Here is an 18,983-nt window from a genome sequence, read left to right as displayed (position 1 = left end):
ATGGCCAGCTCTAGGAGAGGGAGGATGAATAGATAGAGCGGAACATGCTCTCACATGCAGAGTGAATTTTTTAAATTTTAATTTACAGGGAAACAAATAGGCATGAGAATGGGGGGAGGGGGGGGGGGATTTGCGCACGTTTACAAAAAAAAAAAACTTCTCGTCTGCTTTCGCTTGACACGCCGCCCTACTCCAACACAGTACCTCGTCTTGACCTGCCCTTCCGCAGCAAGCATTCCGTTTATCAATACCATTGTTCTGCCTGAATTCTCCAGGCAGGTCATCCAGTTTCTCAATCTTATTTTAGAGGTCGCTCCATGTCTCATTTGTCTATTTTTGGACAGCGCACAAAGCCTGGAATGAGAATTTTGTTCTCTCTGAATTTCAAGTTACTTTCAAGTTTGACGTTTACTATGTCGTTCCAAAGACTTCGGGCCTTCACTTGCTGTCGGTTTGGGACCTTTGTAAATGTTGAATGGCTACTTTATAAGTGCTAACGCATGAAGCCGTGCACCAGAAAAGCAGTGTTTTACAGGCTAGCACTCCCGTCCTTCAACCACGCAGGTACCGACAAGTGTGCCTTCGAGAGGAAGCACCCCACGACCACCATATCGCCGTTTGAGACGGTGCCAACGAGCGAATTCCCCCTGGCGACGACAGAGAACCCTCTTTTCCCAGAGGAAGGTAAGTCATAGCGCGATTTAAATCCGACTCATTACGCCGGTATGTTAGACGGTACACGCTGCTCGAGACAGATGGCGCCACTAACCCGCTAAACTCTTAAGGTTTGTGACCGCGGAGAGGCAAGCAAATGATTTTTTCTTTGTTTTCTTACTGCCATGGTATCAAGAAGTAACATTTATTCCGAGTGCAGACGAAAATGCTGCGTATTATAATTTCCGTCTTCTGGCGCAAAAGAAAAAATGCTTTTATATTCTGCTAATGTCAAAGCTGGCTTCAAGTTCTCTAATTAACATGTTCCTAACCACATTCCGTTCGCACGCATGTTATTCGACTTTAGGCTTCCCATAACTGGTTACAATTTCAACGCAACTCCCTGCAGAACACGGATTTTGCCGCGGAGCAGGGAGTCTATCTGATGCTTTAGGAATCCTCACGTCACATGTCACTGAAACAGAATTAGTATATATCGGGGGAGACTTGTACTTCCTGCATACCTTTATCAGGTGGCATACCCAGACGAGAAGGAAATTAGTTCAGTTTAATTTAGTTAAGATGCATGATTTATATAATAGCAAAATTTCAGGCAAGAAACTGGTTCTTTGTGATACTGGTGGTACTCGATCTAGTTAACTTCGCTGAGAGGATCCCATAACACAGAATCGCAATCTCAAGTAGCCAGAACAATGGTTTTGAATGCAAGAAGGCAGACAAAGTGGATCAGAAGTTTTAAGGCTATTTTAAAGGAGAGCAAATGGAGACAGCACTTCAACCTCACTGTCAATATGCTTACTGAAATTAATGGTGGTAATCCAAAGCACGAACTGGCATTATTGTTTCCAAAGTTTTGTACTGCAGTCTGAAGGAATGGGGCGCAAACATGCGCATTGCCATCCGTACTCTATAGTGACGCATTGCAGCCTGTCAATAGCGTGAGGGCAGCACAGTATGCATAACCTCTGAAACTATCCATTTCCGGATAGTTTTTAGTGGAAGCGCATACGTATCCCGAATCACCGCATGCCTGCTGCTCGTGCGCAGTAGTATATAGGTGTGCAGCCTGGTTAGGCCACTCCGTACGCGCAGCAGGCATACGGTAATTCGATACACGTGTACACCTCCGCTATTCTAAAAAAAGCAATAATATCGTATTTGCTTGACATAGTCTACAGGCATATTTGTCAGTAAAGTGTTCGCCGAGAAAGTGTAATAATTAAAGTTCGCATGACCATAACTTTGAACAGCAGCACGCAACACACACGGATATGTGCGCTCAGCAGAGTATGAATTTGGTCTATTTGGTACAAAGATACGTTCTCGGGCTGTCTGCAGGTCTTCGTCTGGTTTTAAAGCGTCAATTTTACACATGCGTGATTGTGGAAAATACGTGATCTGTTTTGTTAACGCTCCTATAATATCTAAATATGAGCGCCAGGGTTAAAAAAAAAAGAAATGAAGTGAGTAGCCATTTTCTCGTCTGAGCCGACAGACTGCAACAGCATTATTCCTTGACATGGCTATGTCTCGTAACATGCACATAACGCGATCCGAAATGTCACATAGCCTGGTGCGCGAATTAATGTAGTCGGGGTCTCCATTTTGCGCCCCTAGAGTGTGCGGAAGAGGTCGCACACGTTAACATAGTCGGTGAGGTTATTGTTACCGAGTTCTTCATGGCGCGTGTGTGCTAAAATGTATATGCAAGCTTGTAACCCCTATCTGAGGTCAGCGTCGTACATGCCTTTCTTTTAATAATGGTTTTCAGTGGTTCACAAGGGCTAAAGTCTAGAAGTCCGCTTACAAGTTACCTCTCTCTAATTAGCACCTTGTTAATCGCGCTATACTTGAAGCTGGAGCTTGGTGAAAGCAGCTGTCAATGATTATAAAAAATTAAAAAAAAAACTGAGGATGGAAAGTATTAGTGAATGGCAGCTGAGCCAAAGCTTGCTCCTTCTCGAGAATACCGTTATCATTCACGGTATAAGTGCCGCATAGTTTGTCAGTGAAGAGATTGGAGTAATTAAGTGCCCTTAAAGGATATCCAGACACGGAAAATTCTCTTTTAAACTTTCATTGAAAATAAAGACATGATCTAAAGAAAAATGGTTCTATCCCGAAATTCATTTCTAATAAATTCATGGCTCACGCCTCTTCTGAAGCTCGAAGTCTTCATCAGCCCTCTTTACACTAGAAGTTCAAAACACAACGCCGTCCCGAACAAAAACGTTTCAGCGTCAGGCCTATGCAAGGCCATCGTTAGTCCTCACCGAATACGGCTAACAACCGCTTAAGAAAATCAGCGCTCCAGAAACAGAAGTAGGAAATTCCAAGGCGCACTTAGTAATTCTAGTTTGTATAAACAAAATAAATCAGGCAGTAGTAGATAAATTGTAATTTATTAACCCTTCGAATGGCAAGCGCTGTAAAGCTTTCCATCTCTATCTGCAACCCTGAATCCAATACAGGCTTAATGCTCAATCAGACTCCATTCACCATCATCCTATTATGCTGACCATGCAGTGCGAAGGTTTGAAAAATATCCGGATTGACAAATGCTTCACACCACGCAGGCGTGACCACTGTGCCTTCTGCTACAACCCTTCTCGCGCCGCTCACTGAAGAAACGCTAGGACCGTGGTACGGCGTTGGTTCCACAACGTTGCCAACCCTCAAGCACTCCCCCAATGTGACCCCCGAGCAAGGCGCTACCGCGCCCTTTACACCGTTCCCAGGCGAAGTGACGGAGTACCCAACAGAGTTCACCTTGCTTCCGCAACAAGAAACGACCCGTCCATCTCTGCCAGCCGGCTCATTTGTACCAACAACTGAAGTCGAGGTACCACCCGGAACACTAGCGGTTTCCACAGGCATCACACCGGCCGTCACTGGGAGTGCCTCCCCAGCGGAGTTCGGAACAGTTCCTACATCGTTGTTCCCACAAGAAATTACGGCTACTTTCCCGCCTGGAGTATCCATCAACCCACCAACACGCATATCACAGCTTACTGGTGTTCCTGGACTTGCAACAACTCAAATACCTTTCCCATCTCAAGTGTCCCGTTTACCTACACCTTTCGTACCGACACTTTCTATGGGCGTCTCAGTACCAGAAACGATAAATGGAACCCCATCATCTGCCGCTCTCAAGGAAGGTACACCCACTTTTCCTTCTGGAATCTCCTTCATTCCAACCAGTGAAGTTCCCATGCCGTCTAACATTCCGGGTCAACCTACTGTTATTCCCTCAGTTTCACTTGGCGTTTCGCAGCTGGAGACTGAGACTGCTGGCCCACCATCTTTCCCGCAGAGAGAGGTAACAGCGACATTTCCGTCGGGACCCACTTTCATTCCAACAACAGAGGTCCCATTTTCAGCAAGTGCACCAGAACAACCTACTTCCATTACTCCCGCAGTGTCACAAGGCTTTTCTGTCCCAGAAACTGCCACAGCCAGTTCCTCGTCCCTCCCTTATGAAGCTACCGGTACATTTCCGTCAGGCGCCTCCGTTGTTCCAACAACAGAGGCATCATTTCCTTCAGAAGCACCGACTGGGCCCACTGGACTCATTCCCTCTGTATCACCAGGCGTTTCTATGCCACAAACATCCACCATCAGTCCCCTGTCTTTCCCTCAGGAAGGAGTCACTGGTACATTTCCGTCTGGGGTTTCCGTGGTACCAACAACTGAAATACCGCTGCCATCCGGTATATCGGGACAACCGAGTTCTGCTCCGTCAGTATCTTTAGGTGTCTCAGTACCAGAGACAGCTACAGCCAGTCCTCCATCTTTTCCTCACGGAGGAATCAGTGAAACATTTCCTTCCGGGGTTTCTATTGGAGCTACAACTGAGGTGCCGCTGCAATCTGGCATGTCCGAACGACCAACTGCCGTTCCTTCAGTCTCTTTAGGTGTCTCCGAACCAGAGACAGCTACAGCCGGTCCGCCATCTTCCCCTCAAGAGGGAGTCACTGGAACATTCCCTTCTGGGGTTTCTATTGTACCCACAACTGAGGTGCCACTTCCATCTGGTATATCGGGACAGCCTATTTCTGTTCCTTCAGTCTCTTTAGGCGTCTCAGTGCCAGAGATAGCAACAGGCAGTCCTCCATCTTTCCCTCAGGAAGGAATCACTGGAACATTCCCGTCTGGGGTTTCCATTGTACCCACAACTGAGCTGCCACTACCATCTGGTATATCGGGGCAACCAACATCTGTTCCTTCAGTCTCTTTGGGCGTCTCTGTGCCAGAGATAGCCACAGGCAGTCCCCCATCGTTTCCTCAGGAAGGAATCACCGGAACATTTCCATCAGGTGTTTCCGTGGTGCCCACAACTGAGCTACCGCTACCATCTGGTATATCGGGGCAACCAACATCTGTTCCTTCGGTCTCTTTAGGCGTCTCAGTACCAGAGACAGCTACAGCCAGTCCTTCATCTTTCCCTCAGGAAGGAATCACTGGAACATTCCCGTCTTGGGTTTCCATTGTACCCACAACTGAGGTGCCGCTTCCATCTGGTATATCGGGACAACCCAGTTCTCTTCCTTCAGTCTCTTTGGGCGTCTCCGAACCGGAGACAGCTACAGCCAGTCCTCCATCTTCCCCTCAGGAGGGAGTCACTGGAACATTCCCTTCTGGGGTTTCGATTGTACCCACAACTGAGGTGCCACTGCCATCTGGTATATCGGGGCAGCCTATTTCTGTTCCTTCAGTCTCTTTGGGCGTCTCAGTGCCAGAGTTAGCAACAGGCAGTCCTCCATCTTTCCCTCAGGAAGGCACAGGTACTTTCCCATCAGGGGTTTCCATGGTGCCCACTACTGAGGTAGCGCTTCCATCCGGTATATCGGCACAACCCAGTTCTGCTCCTTCGGTCTCTTTAGGCATCTCAGTCCCAGAGACAGCTACAGCCAGTCCTCCATCTTTCCCCCAGAAAGGAATCACTGGAACATACCCATCTGGTGTTTCCATTGTACCCACAACTGAGCAACCACTACCATCTGGTATATCGGGGCAACCAACATCTGTTCCTTCAGTCTCTTTGGGCGTCTCTGTGCCAGAGATAGCCACAGGCAGTCCCCCATCGTTTCCTCAGGAAGGAATCACCGGAACATTTCCATCAGGTGTTTCCGTGGTGCCCACAACTGAGCTACCGCTACCATCTGGTATATCGGGGCAACCAACATCTGTTCCTTCGGTCTCTTTAGGCGTCTCAGTACCAGAGACAGCTACAGCCAGTCCTCCATCTTTCCCTCAGGAAGGAATCACTGGAACATTCCCGTCTGGGGTTTCCATTGTACCCACAACTGAGCTGCCACTACCATCTGGTATATCGGGGCAACCAACTTCTGTTCCTTCAGTCTCTTTGGGCGTCTCTATGCCAGAGATAGCCACAGGCAGTCCCCCATCTTTACCTCAGGAAGGAATCCCTGGAACATTACCGTCTGGAGTTTCCATTGTACCCACAACTGAGGTGCCACTTACATCTGGTATATCGGGACAACCCAGTTCTGTTCCTTCAGTCTCTTTGGGCGTCTCTGTGCCAGAGATAGCCACAGCCACTCCTTCATCTTTCCCTCAGGAAGGAATCACTGGAACATTCCCCTCTGGGGTTTCCAGTGCACTCACCACTGAGCTGTCACTGCCATCTGGTATATCGGGGCAACCGAGTTCTGCTCCTTCAGTATCTTTAGGCGTCTCTGTACCAGAAATAGCTACAGGCAGTCCTCCATTTTTCCCTCAGGAAGGCACAGGTACTTTCCCATCAGGTGCCTCCATAGCTTCGACGACTGAAGTATCTTTGTCGTCAAATATACCGGGACAGCCGACTATCGTTGTCCCCTCAGTGTCCGTCGGAGTTTCAGTGCCAGAGACAGCCACAGCGAGTCCACCATCCCTCCCTCAAGAAGGCACAGGCACGTTCCCTTCAGGTGCCCCCATCGGTATGACAACTGAGGTATCATTGCCATCAAATATCCCGGGTCAACCGACTGCCATTGTCCCTTCAATGTCAATAGGCGTTTCTATGCCAGAAACAGTGACAGCCAATCCACCGTCGTTTCCTGAAGAAGGTACAGGTACTTTCCCGTCAGGCGTTTCCATGGACGCAACAACTGAGGTATCACTGCTGTCAAATATTCCGGCACAGCCCACCGGCATTGTCCCTTCAGTGTCAGTTGGTGTTTCTGTGCCAGAGACAGCCACAAGCAGTCCTCCATATTTTCCCCAGGAAGGAGTCACTAGCACATATCCGTCGGCGGTCTCGGTCGTCCCCACAGCTGAGGTACCGCTGCTATCCGGTGAACCAGGACATCCCACAGCTGTTGTTCCCTCTATGTCAGTAGCAGTGTCCATGCCCGAGACATCTACAGGCATTCCGCCCTCAATTCCTCCAGAAGGAATCACTAGCACATACCCGTCTGGGGTTTCTATCGCTACCACAACTGAGCTTCCACTGCTACCTGGTGAACCAGGACGACCTACTGCCATTGCTCCCTCAATGTCCGTTGGTGTCTCGGTGCCAGAGACAGCCACAACGAGTCCACCATCCTTCCCTCAAGAAGGCACAGGCACTTTTCCTTCAGGTGCCTCCATCGGTATGACAACTGAGGTGTCATTGCCATCAAATATTCCTGGACAACCGACTGCCATTGTTCCCTCCATGTCAGTAGGCGTTTCTGTGCCAGAAACAGTCACAGCAAATCCGCCGTCTTTCCCTCAAGAAGGTACAGGTACTTTCCCCTCAGGCGCCTCCATCGACACTACAACTGAGGTATCATTGCCATCAAATATTCCGGCACAGCCCACAGTCGTTGTGCCTTCAGTGTCAGTTGGTGTTTCTGTGCCAGAGACAGCCACACCCAGTCCGTCATCTTTTCCCCAGGAAGAAATCACTGGCACATATCCGTTTGGGGCTTCCGTCGTTACCACAACTGAGGTTCCACTGCAGTCTGGTGTACCAGGACAACCTACTGTCATTGTTCCCTCAGTTTCAATAGGTGTTTCTGTGCCGGAGACGGCTACAGCAAGTCCGCCATCTTTCCCCCAGGAAGGCACAGGTACTTTTCCATCAGGAGTCACCATCTCTTCGACAACTGAGGTATCATTGCCGTCTGGTGCATCGGCCGGGCCCACTGGATTTGTTCCGTCAATGTCAGTAGGTGTTTCTCTACCAGAAACAGGAACAGCCAGTCCTCCATCTTTCTCTCAGGAGGGAACAACTGGCACGTTTCCGTCTGGGATGTCTGCTGTTCCCACAACAGAGGTGCCGCTGTCATCTGGTGTAACAGGACAACCTACTGTTGTAGTTCCCTCAGTGTCAGTCGGCGTCTCTGTGCCGGAAACAGCCACAGCCAGTCCACCATCTTTCCCTCAAGAAAGCACAGGTGCATTTCCGTCTGGCGTCTCTATTGTTCCAACAACCAAAGTACCATTGCCACCAAGTGCACCAGAACAACCCACTACCGCTGTTCCCTCTCTGTCAGTAGGTGTTTCTCTACCCGAGACAACCACAGCCAGCCCCTCATCACCTCTGGAGGGATTCACTGGTACATTTCCTTCTGGAGTGTCCTTCGTTCCCACACCTGAGCTGCCCCTGCCATCTGGTGTACCTGGGCAACCTTCTGTTATTCCTTCAGTCTCTGTAGGCGTTTCAGCCCCAGAGACCGCAACTGCCAGTCCACATTTTCCTCAGGAAGAGAGCACTGGTACATTTCCTTCTGGCATTTCCGTTTTTCCGACAACCGAATTGTCGGTGCAATCAGGTAGGCCGGGTGAACCGACAGGTCTGGTTCCATCGGTAACTATAGGTGTTTCTGTACCAGAGGGAGCGTCCACCACTCCACCGTCGCTTTCTCAAGGTGAAACCGCTGTTACATTCCCTACTGGTGAGTCGGCTGGTTCGACAACAACTGAAGTGCCATTGCATTCTGGCATATCATGGCAACCGACTAACGTTGTTCCATCAGAGTCAGTAGGAGTTTCTATGCCAGAAACATCTCCTTCTATTCTTCCGTATTCGCCTGAAGAAGGCGTCAGTGGTACCTTTACCTCTGGTGTGTCTGCTGTTCCGACCAGGCATGTGCAGTTGCCATCAGGAATTACAGGGGAGGGTGTTTCTGTGCCAGGGACAGCAACTTCAATTTCCTCATCTTTCCCTCAGGAAGGAGTCACGGGTAACTTTCCATCTGGGGCCTCCGTTGTCCCCACAACCGAGGTACCGCTGCCATCCGATGTATCAGGGGTACCGACTTCTACTCCGTCATTCTCATTAGGCGTTTCCGTGCCGGAGAGAGCCACAGCTGGTTCCCCGCTTCTGCCTCAAGAGCACACAGGTACTTTTCCATCAGGAGTCTCCCCAATCCCGACAACTGAGGTATCATTGCCGCAAAGAGTACCGGGGCAACTCACTAGCACTGTTCCGTCTGTGTCAGTCGGTGTTTCGGCGCCCGAGACAGCTACAGGCAGTCCACCCTCTGTCCCGCAGGAAGGGGCAACTGGCTCACTTCCGTCTGGTGGTTCCGTTGTCCCGACCACTGAGGTGTCGTTACCGCCTAATGAACCGGAGCACCAAGGAAGTGTGATTCCGTCAGTCTCAGTAGGCGTCTCAGTTCCAGAGATGGGACCTACCGGTCCGTCTAGTCTCCCACAGGAGGAACCGGGTACATATCCATCGGGCGCCTCCATGGTTCCTGGAACTGAAGTATCTTTTCCGTCCATTTTACCTGGGCAATCAACTCCTGTTATTCCTTCAGTATCATTGGGCGTCTCTGTGCCGGGAACAGCAACAACGAAACCATCACGTTTTCCTCAGGGAGAAGAACCTGGCACGTTTTCGTCTAGTGTTTCCATTATCCGAACAACTGAGGCATCGATGCCATCTGAGGCGCCGGGTGAACCAACTAATGTGATGTCCTCGTCCTCACTGGGCGTGCCAGAAACAGGAACGGTGACAGGTAGCCCATCTTTCCCAGGGGGGTGGTTCCCTACTACGATCACTTCAGGTGCTTCTGGTACCCCGTTAACTCAGGAATCTTTCCCATCTGGGCCTCCAGGGCAACCAACAGTTTCAGCTCCTCTTGTGTCGGTTCTACCAGGAGTTACTGAAACGTTCGCAACTGGGGTTTCCGCGTTTTCATCACCTGGAGAATCATTGCCACCCGGGGCACCGACAGCGTATCCACCAGCATTTTCTGCCATGCCAACTACAGAAGTATCCCTGCCATCTGGTATGACAGGTCAACCTAGCATTGTTTCTTCGATTTCGGTAGGCGTTTCTGAGCCAGGAACGGTAACTGCCTATCCGGTGCCACAGCCCGAAGGAGAGGAAGAGTCCAAAGCGACCTTTTCATCCGGTGTTTCCGCACTGCCGACCACGGAAGTTCCTGCGGTCACCTTGGGAGTTTCAATTCCAGAGATAACAACTGGCACTCCTCTGCCCCGTACTGTAGAAACACGCACTCTACCAGGTGGGTTCCCAATGTCTGAAACCGCATCAGCTACTCCTGCTTCGTTCCCAGAGTTATCGACTTCAGAGTATCCGCATGGCATTTCTGGCGAACCAAAAACTGGGTCCCCTTTCATGCCTGGTACACCTCCGCTTTCGAGTGGTGCGGTGCCAACTTTGTCTGGTGCTGTAGATGTCGAGACAAAGACTGGGACAGGTGGGTCTCCATTAGAACTGCATGAGGCGACAACTCAGCCATCAATTTTTTCGGTAATGTCCACCACTGAAATTCAGTCATTACCCGGATCCCCATTTACACCTGCTACCGAGGGCCCTGGGGCATCAGTGCCTTCTGGACCTATTCCCGGTGTAAGTGCCTTAACAACAACAACGTCTTTGCCACCTCAGGTCTCTGGAATTACTGGACCCCAAGAGATGATCAGCACGACTTTTCCACCAGATTTGATTAATCCAGAAACTGAAGAAATCAGGATTTTGTTGACGATTATTCGAAGCAACTTGAAGGTTTTCAAAGTCAATGCAACTGTTTTGCATGTTTTCTTGATTAAAGCAACAACGGTAGGAACCCATGAGGCATATAGTATCATTCTACTTGCCCTAAAAGACCTGAAATCCTCGTGCAAATACTTGGCGCCTTCAGAAAGGATCAAGGTCGCTTACGAAATAGCCCATTACTTGAAATCGCATGGCACGAGAATAGCTCACCATGTGGTAGTGAGCGCCGTCGGTGTTTTCCTCTGCGCCGTCGACCACAAGGACATAATAACAAAACTTCTATCCGAAAACATTTACATGATATCAATATCGGAAAGCGTCGTCAGCGAACTTTCATGTCCCGACATGGAACATTTGGTCCATCTTCTCTATGCGGACCGAAACAGAACAAAGGTAGAAGAATCACCGTGTGCTGGAATTTTATGTGAAGAGGTGCCGGAAAACGTGATGGACACAATTGATATGCTCGTTGACAGATACTTCCCTCAGAAGGCTCACGAAAAGAAGTGGTTGATGCTGGATATTGCAAAGGCACTCAACTTGCAACCCGAAGAAGACGAAGATGGCGATGAGATGGTCTACTACAAGATGGGCGACTACGACGTCTTCTTAGAAGAGCTACGCGAGCCCACTATTTCAGACGAAGAGAAAGCCCTGCTTTTCGGCAAGTATTTTGCGGAGGTGCGGAAAGTCGCCAAGGCCGAGCGCAAGCTCAGGCTTGACGACCTGGAAGAGGTCTGGAAGATGGGCGGTGGCAAGCTGCCACAGCCAGCTGTACGGTCTTTCATCGCTCTTTTAAAGCTTGTCCACAGCAAGAGAATCTCGCTGAAAACCGAAGAGAGGATACGCCTGCTCAAACTCGCTCTCAAGTGCGACGCCCACGAGTGCCAGAAGCTCAGCTCCAGTGACATCCACAACCTCATCTTTGCTCTGTGCAATGTCGGTATTCGGGACGGCTTCGGCTTGCCCAAGGACTTGAAGAGCCAGGTGACCAGGTTCATTCTGACCCTCAAGGACAACTACATCGACTCAATATCCATAAGGCGCTGGAAACGTAGCTCCAGCCTGCTAAAGCCGAAATCACATGATTACCTTTCTGCCAGTTCTCCATCCGAGCTCCGTTATCTTAAAGACTGGCTCCAGAAGCCCATGTCCTTCATTGAGAAAAAGCCCCTCTTGAAGAACACGGGGCGTTCTAATGATGACCCATCTGGGAACGGGCAGCCCGTGCTCTCACAACTCTACAGTGCCTACGTAGGCGAAAAGAGGCCGGATATCAAAACTGTGCTCGCCGAACGCCTTCTGGACACGTACAACTCGTCCTTCAAACATCTGGGTAACAGAATAGGGGACACGGAAAAGTTCGTGCTTTCAGTTGTTCAGCAGTTGCCGTCCACAACTGCCAGGCACAACGACTTGGTTTTAGGCATTCTGAAACAGTGCATCGAACACGGTGATCCGTGCTTAAATGTTACACGCAACGAGCATGTAGCCCCCGTCAAGGTGATCTTACAGAATATGTCACTCAAGCAAAGCCCGAACTTTGTACCAGAGCTAAGTCACGACCTCTTCGCCGCTGCAAGGAAACAAAGAGCAGATGTTGATTTATCTTGGCTGACCGACTCAAGTGCAGTGCGCCAAGTCTCGCAGGCGGCTACGCCACCTACGCTGCAAATGCCTTCAAGGGCTTCCTGAGGCAAGACTCTAAATTTAGTGTGACCTAAAAGCATTGCACTAGGCTAGCGGCGACACAATTTGCTGCTCTTCTTGCTCCTGACGTTTTTTTTTTCTTATTGTAATGAATAAATTGGTTCACTATTTTTTATTGTTGCCTCACTTATTCTTTGCGTGCTTAATATTGCACATTATGGGCAGGCCAGGAAACGTATCGCTGTTACTTATCCGCATGATCAGCAAGATAGATTCAGAACGTGCAGAGAGCAAGCAGGACAGACTAATAAATACGTCTTCTTAAGTTGAACTTGTATCAAGGTGTGTACTTTTCGTCGAATGTTTGCCTTCGCACTTTCGGCAAAATACCAGTTTTGAGGCTCATTTAGCAAAAAAAAAAATGCTCCACTTCCACTTCCACTTTAAGGGGCTGCGTTATTAGCATTCAATCACTGCTTTGGAAAAAGGGGGTGAATATCTTTTTCAAACTGAAAAGAATGCGTTTTAGCTTATAATCGGCAGCAATAAAATTTTTATTTAGCCCTACTTAGCTGAGGTACTCTTCTGTCCAAAAAGGAAGCGTTCCCTTAGTCTTCCGTCATACCCGCACACACTACGTACTTCTCGCCAGGTTAACCTCCCTGCCTTTCCTCCTCTTCCTCCTCCTTGCCAAGTCAGTCTAGATTCTATTTCAGCTGATCAATAGCTACGTTTCCTTTGCTCATACAAGCAGAGGCAAATCCCCAGCCTACCTGAAGTACCGCTCACGTCATTTATCAAATGCTCTGGATGTCCTGTCGAATGTCAAAGCTATATAGGCTGTTCTAAGAAAGCAGCGTATGATTTCCTTTTTTCTAACTTGTTTCGATTTCCATGCTTCCAAGTGAAAGCGCGTCGACGTTTACAGGTTGTTGGTGCTATTCCAAAACATGCCACTAAACCCAGCAGGCAAAAAAAAAGTATTTTGTTGACTCAATATTTCTGCTGCGTTGAAATAAAGTTTTAATCTCTCTCCCCCATATAGGCATGCAGAGCTCACGCTTCTTTTTATGTTCAATCTTGACTGGTTAAATAAAGAGAAAATATTTGCATTTGGAAATTTTTGCTTAAGCGTTCCTGAAGCGTGTCTACTAGCCTTCTCCTTACTGCATATATCACTTAACATCGGGATCAAAGCCCGCGCTGATGAGCGTCACGCATAATTGAATGGCATGGTGTACTGTGCATCCCACTGTTTCCGCAAAACTGAGCAAAGCTCAAGTTCTCCATCTTTCACCTTCAAGCAGCTGCAGCTTGAAACGAAACACATATGCTCCAAAGCTTTATAGAGCACCGCTTGGTTAGCCATGTTTCTTCCCGGACGGCTGTTAATCCTGAGTGCCCGGATTCAGGTTCTCCCCATACCGAGAGGGCGTGAAAAAATAAAAAAAAATAATAAAAAACGTTCTCACATTCTTGTCTGTGCTTTGTGTCATAGTCCAATAACTTTTTTGTTGTCGGTTCTGTGTTCAAACCCAGATTCTCGCTCAAGTGGACTTAAAATCACCTCTCTGTCACTTTCAATACCAGTCGTGTTTATTTTTTCGTTACCGGAAATATGCTTCACATTCGCCGCCTGAAGACATCTCCAGTTTTCAGATTCCATCAGTATGAAACAAATACTTCGCAGGACGGTGGCGAGTTCGTAACGCTGATTTTAAGCGTTATCTGACGCGGGGGACGGAAGGAATTTCGGAAAATGGGGTTCAGTTAGGGGAATAAGTGGCGGGAGTGCGATGTGGGAGTGGGAGTTGCTCTTTTCTTATTCGCGTTGCTATGGTGCGCCGTAGTGACGTCACGCATGATGTCGCTGCGTGCGGACCAATCAGAGTGGCGGGTGGTTTGCTCTCGGTGCGGACGCCAACGGCGCTGTAAAAGCGAGGTAAGAGCTGGTAACAGCTGACGCTTTAAAAGAGCTTCGCAGTGACGCCAGCTAGCAGTCTGCCAACCACAAGGCGCGTTTTTGTGCTGTCGCGCGAAAGCATGTGCTGCTCGCATTGATTTTAGGCTCCAAGCCTTGCCTGCGAAAAAAGTACATTTTCACACCTCACGTGGTTCATGAATATTGGAAGAGCGGCGTGCGGCAGAAGTTTTTCTTTCCGAATCACGGGAATAAAGTGTTAGTTTCCTATACTACAACTTTCTTTCTTTGATCGCGAATACAATGGTGTAGAGGCTAAAAACAGGGGTCAATATAAAGAAAAAAATAACTGCTTAACGTCTGAAGAAATGGTATGCTTACAATAGTCGTCTATGTGGTTCATCCGAGAAATGGTAGTCAAAAGCGCCCAATTCGCCACCAGTCCTCACTGTTTCAGACAATATGCCAAGGAAGGAAGAACCTTCAAGAAGGACTTCCTGATGCCGGGACACAAGATCTTTGTTGGCATGGCACTGCATAGTTCACGTGACGATAGTTTATTCGGTTGTTGGTATCAAGCGAAGTCGCAAACTTTTTCTTTTCCAAGCTACGGCTCTTGGTGGCCGGTTTGTCTCTAACAACTACTTTACTGCCCCAAAAAATAACTTACACTTTGCTTGGGTACGGTTCAAACGCAAAGACAGGCTTGCCTTTGTGTGAAAACTACTCAGCATTGCATTAGCTCTCCGCGAAAAATTTGTGAATACTTAATGAGCCCTGTGTGACCGGAACACCTCATATTCGGGTCTCTTTTCAACAAGCCAACAGTCGAAATTGGTCGCCTTACGTTGCTTTGACTGCGATGTTTCAAAACCTTACGGAGCGCCTTTGAACAGAAGATAGGTTATCATACCCTTCATCTTTCGGTTGTATTCGATGAAGACTGTCAAAGTAGAATATTCTTGAAAGAACAGCCCGAGTTAAAGTAGAAGCCATTTTGACTGCAGCTTTCGGATGACAAAGTTAAATGTGTGCTTCAAAAATTCCTGAACAGAACGAATCACGAATAATTGTGCACTCAGTAGGTGCCCTCAGTGCAATCATAAGTGCACTCAGATCTTGTTTTTCTTCTAGTTTCGCGAAATAACATTACGGTCACATCTGCCAGAAGTGGAATGCAGCGCCTATAAATAAAACTTCCTGATATGCACAAGAGCCATCCTGAACAACATGGTCTGCGTGAGAATAAACTAACAAAGTTATGGCTTTGGAAATACGTTCACGGTTAAAGTATACTGAAAGTATATTGGACTCCGAAAAAGAATGCAGTCTTACTCTAGCGATCACTGATTAGAAATGCCAAAGCTAAGAAAAGCTAGCACCTTATTTAGTGCTGCACCAATGTCCGAAATAAAAGAAGCGGCTTCAGAAGTGATGAAAGTAGTTGAGCGCTTGTGTTATTTTTAAATAGTTGCTTTAGGTCATCACCATAAAGTTGCTTTTTCTTCATGCAGTGTTCCCAGTCCTATTTCGCCCAGCAAAGTTTTGAACGAAGACCAAGCGACAACATACAACTCTTACGAAGTCAATCATGTGAATGTCCTTCTCGTTGCAAAAGTCACCTAGAAGGCGTGAAAGCTCTGAACAGAGGAGGGAAGTCAGGCATTGGAGAGTGCGCCAAATGTGTAGCGGGCCTAAAGTTTGTGCCCAGCCAAACATGATCAGAGTTACAGACGACAATGGTAGCCAGGAATAGTAAAACGCCCGTTGGCAAGGCAGTGTGTCCAATAAACACCTGGTCAGAGGGTCGGCTTCGAACCCAAATTCACCTTGAAGCCACTGCTTAGTGTAATGCAGGGCGTGCACAAACGCGATAACTCTTATACGTTCATTTTATGTGCTGGAAATAGGCAGCTTCCTGGTCTTTTTCGTCACAACTGCATATACAGGAAGCATACTATTTAATAGCAAACTGCATTCGCTAAATATACTTGACCTGGTCGATGGTACAGCGAAATCTCATCAGGTCTGGTGTTAGGTTCACATTAGGAAGATATAAGACGCCGGTCAAAATCGCAATTAAAGACGGTTCAGCTTTCCAACAGAAGATAACAAGGCTGTCGTGAAGAAACAAAACTGCATTTATCTTTATTCATTAACATTCTACCTACTGAGAAGTACCAACATTATGAACATTTCAGACAAATGCTGCAGGTAAACACTCTTCTTCATGCCACAAATAAATTTGTGTTGATAGCTCTCGTTTTTAAAGGACAAGATAATTGAACCGGTGTTCATTCCTACTAGGCATGGATAAACTTTTTACTGTGTTCGTGAAGAGGCGCACAGCAGATCGCAGTAATGTTCTGTCGTCGTAACTTAAGGCCAGGCAAAGATCATTCCAACTGCTGCTGGGGCAGTTACTGTTAATGTCATCACAAAAGTGTGGTGTCCATACCCGAAGGTGACCTCGATGACACTGGAATGCGTTTGTGTGAGAACGGTTCGCCAAATCACCACGATGGCCTTGCAATAAACGATGACCTTCCAATAGCCTGGTTTAAAAAATTTGCAGTGGCTTAACTTGTCTAACCCTGGAATTCAGCGAAAAGCAAGGACGCCGCTAAGCGTCTGAGGCTCGTCCATGGCAGCTCCACTACACGCTCGCGACAGCCGTTGTATATATACCCACGCGACCACGTGCCTATGACGTGGAATCATATGGTCTTACGACACCCCCATCAGATTTCATCACGTGGCCTCACATCACCCCAACGGATGTTCTTAAGGTGAAAAGTCAACCCAAAGGTCAAAAGTCAACTAAGGTCATGGTTCAACGTCATGGGTCAAGGGTTCGACACCATAACTGTACGCCATATGGGCATACACGGCTAACGTGGTTGGGCTGAAGGTCGTTCAAGGTCATTCTCCGGCCTACGCGACGGCTCCTTGGCGTAGTGAAGCTTTTCGTTTCAAAAGCGTCTCTCATGAGCGGCGCTTTTCAAATATTTCTTACATAGATTTAATCGATCCGAATCGGGACGAACTCGGCTCTTCCGGGCGCATTGAGCTGCAGAAAAGGTAAGACATCTGAAGAAAAAAAGGCACTCTATTTCAAACCCAGAGTGCTCTCAAAAGCTTTACGTTTCTAACGCTGGAATCATAAGAGCAGGCAAGAGCCGGAAGACAAACCTTATAAATAGGCCTTCTTTCACTTTCTCTTTTTTCTATGCATTTATGTGCATGGCACAACCCATTGGCATAATAGCTGCTCTCATTCGGAATGCAGCTACACCAATCAAAGCTGCGCACAGAATGTAAGACGTCGTAGTGCTGCTGTGATCACGCTTAAATCTTGCCCGACTAAGCTATTGAAAGTCTTCCTTTTGAGGTCAAAATTTCTCCTCAACGTACCGTTGACGTTGACAGGTGTGCAGTGGTGGGCAATAGTGGAGAGACCCCGCGAATGGCGGTGATTGCGATTTTTCTGTGTACAGAGGCGTGCCTGGTAGAAGTGTGTGGGCAGACAGGCTAACATATTTGGTGAGGCACCCTATGCATATCGTCAAAACAGGCGCTGCACCGTGACAAAGCGCCCGCATGCAGTTCTGTAAATTCGCGTGGTCTCTCCAAATTTTGCGCAGGGGTGTACATCTAAGGATAAAACAGGACATTTGCTGTTCCTACATTCCTGTTGTGTCGTGTTTACCACTCAATATGTGCACGCCGGGAACTTATACCTCGTCAACACAAGCTTCTAAAGGCATGTCAAGAATTGATCATAATATAACTGCCCGCAGCAAGGCATACCTGCTTTGCGCTCAGCGTCTTAGCGATCGAAGCAAACAAAAGTGGTGGCCCCAGCACAAAGTAACCACTAGAGGCAGTTGCATCGTGATGAAAGATGGGCTCACGAAAAGCTGCTTGTGATGCAGTTGATAGAGTGACCGTCATCGTGAAGCGGATTCACCTGAGCAGTGTTTCTCACGGTCTAAACTGCCTGCATCGACGTTGAGTCAAGCTCCAGAACGTTACGAAATCATCTTTTTTTTATCTCTGCCTAATAGAAAAATACACAAGCATGTATTTTTTCAGCCAATAAAAAAATAATGAAGCGTTTGCATTGTTGCAGGTCATCGCGGTTAGCAGTAACTTTGGGGAGAACGGTGTGATGGTGAGTATGGTGGACAGCAAACGAGCCAGCTTGGTATTCAAAGTCCAGCTTTCTCGGGCAAAATTTTTGAAAATTGGAAAATCGCAAAACACTGTTAACGAAATACTGAAGGTAATGGGCCATTATTCTGATATGTAGCAAAGTCTTTTAAAGTGTTGCCAGCGACCGCATCGAACAGTTATGGCTGCCATACAAAATCAATGGGGAATGGTTTTGACGATAGCAAAAACGTCAATACAAAAAAAATACAGGACTGCCGTCGGGTGATCTGTGGATATATTGATTGTTATAGTGAAATCTTACATTATATGAAACAATTTCGTTCATAAACGGTTTCCAGCTCAAAACTGCTTTTGTCCAAAATTGCTGGGTACGCAAAGCCGTTGGCCGCCGACCCGCTCTTTTCGTCGGTCATCGGCCGCGGTTGCAAATCTGTTGCCATGAGCCCATGATGTGCCGTCACTAGGCACACCGTATACGCAAGCCAGTTAGGTAATTCTGCCTGGAGTGAATCCCCTGTTAGCGTTTTTCTGCGGGTGGACCGCTCGCTCAGTATCCTTTGGCGTATGAAAACTGGCCCTAATGGCTCTGCCATATATCAG

The 18,983-nt window shown here is 47.9% G+C and overlaps 1 protein-coding gene across 1 annotated transcript in view; it reads left to right on the top strand.

The window, feature by feature from the left end:
* Nucleotides 1-12,457, top strand: part of LOC144106527 (uncharacterized) — a 105,421-nt gene extending 92,964 nt beyond the window's left edge. The window contains exons 17-18 of the mRNA XM_077639374.1: nt 565-684; nt 3,252-12,457. Coding sequence (XP_077495500.1) covers nt 565-684; nt 3,252-12,331 — 9,200 coding nt within the window. The 3' untranslated portion in view covers nt 12,332-12,457. The remainder of the gene's footprint in view (nt 1-564; nt 685-3,251) is intronic.
* Nucleotides 12,458-18,983: the final 6,526 nt, after the last annotated feature.

Source organism: Amblyomma americanum, chromosome 10 (genome assembly GCF_052857255.1).
Source record: "Amblyomma americanum isolate KBUSLIRL-KWMA chromosome 10, ASM5285725v1, whole genome shotgun sequence".
NCBI lineage: Eukaryota > Metazoa > Arthropoda > Arachnida > Ixodida > Ixodidae > Amblyomma > Amblyomma americanum.
The sequence above is the reverse complement of the archived record's forward strand: the minus strand, read 5'-3'. Positions and strand labels throughout refer to the sequence as shown.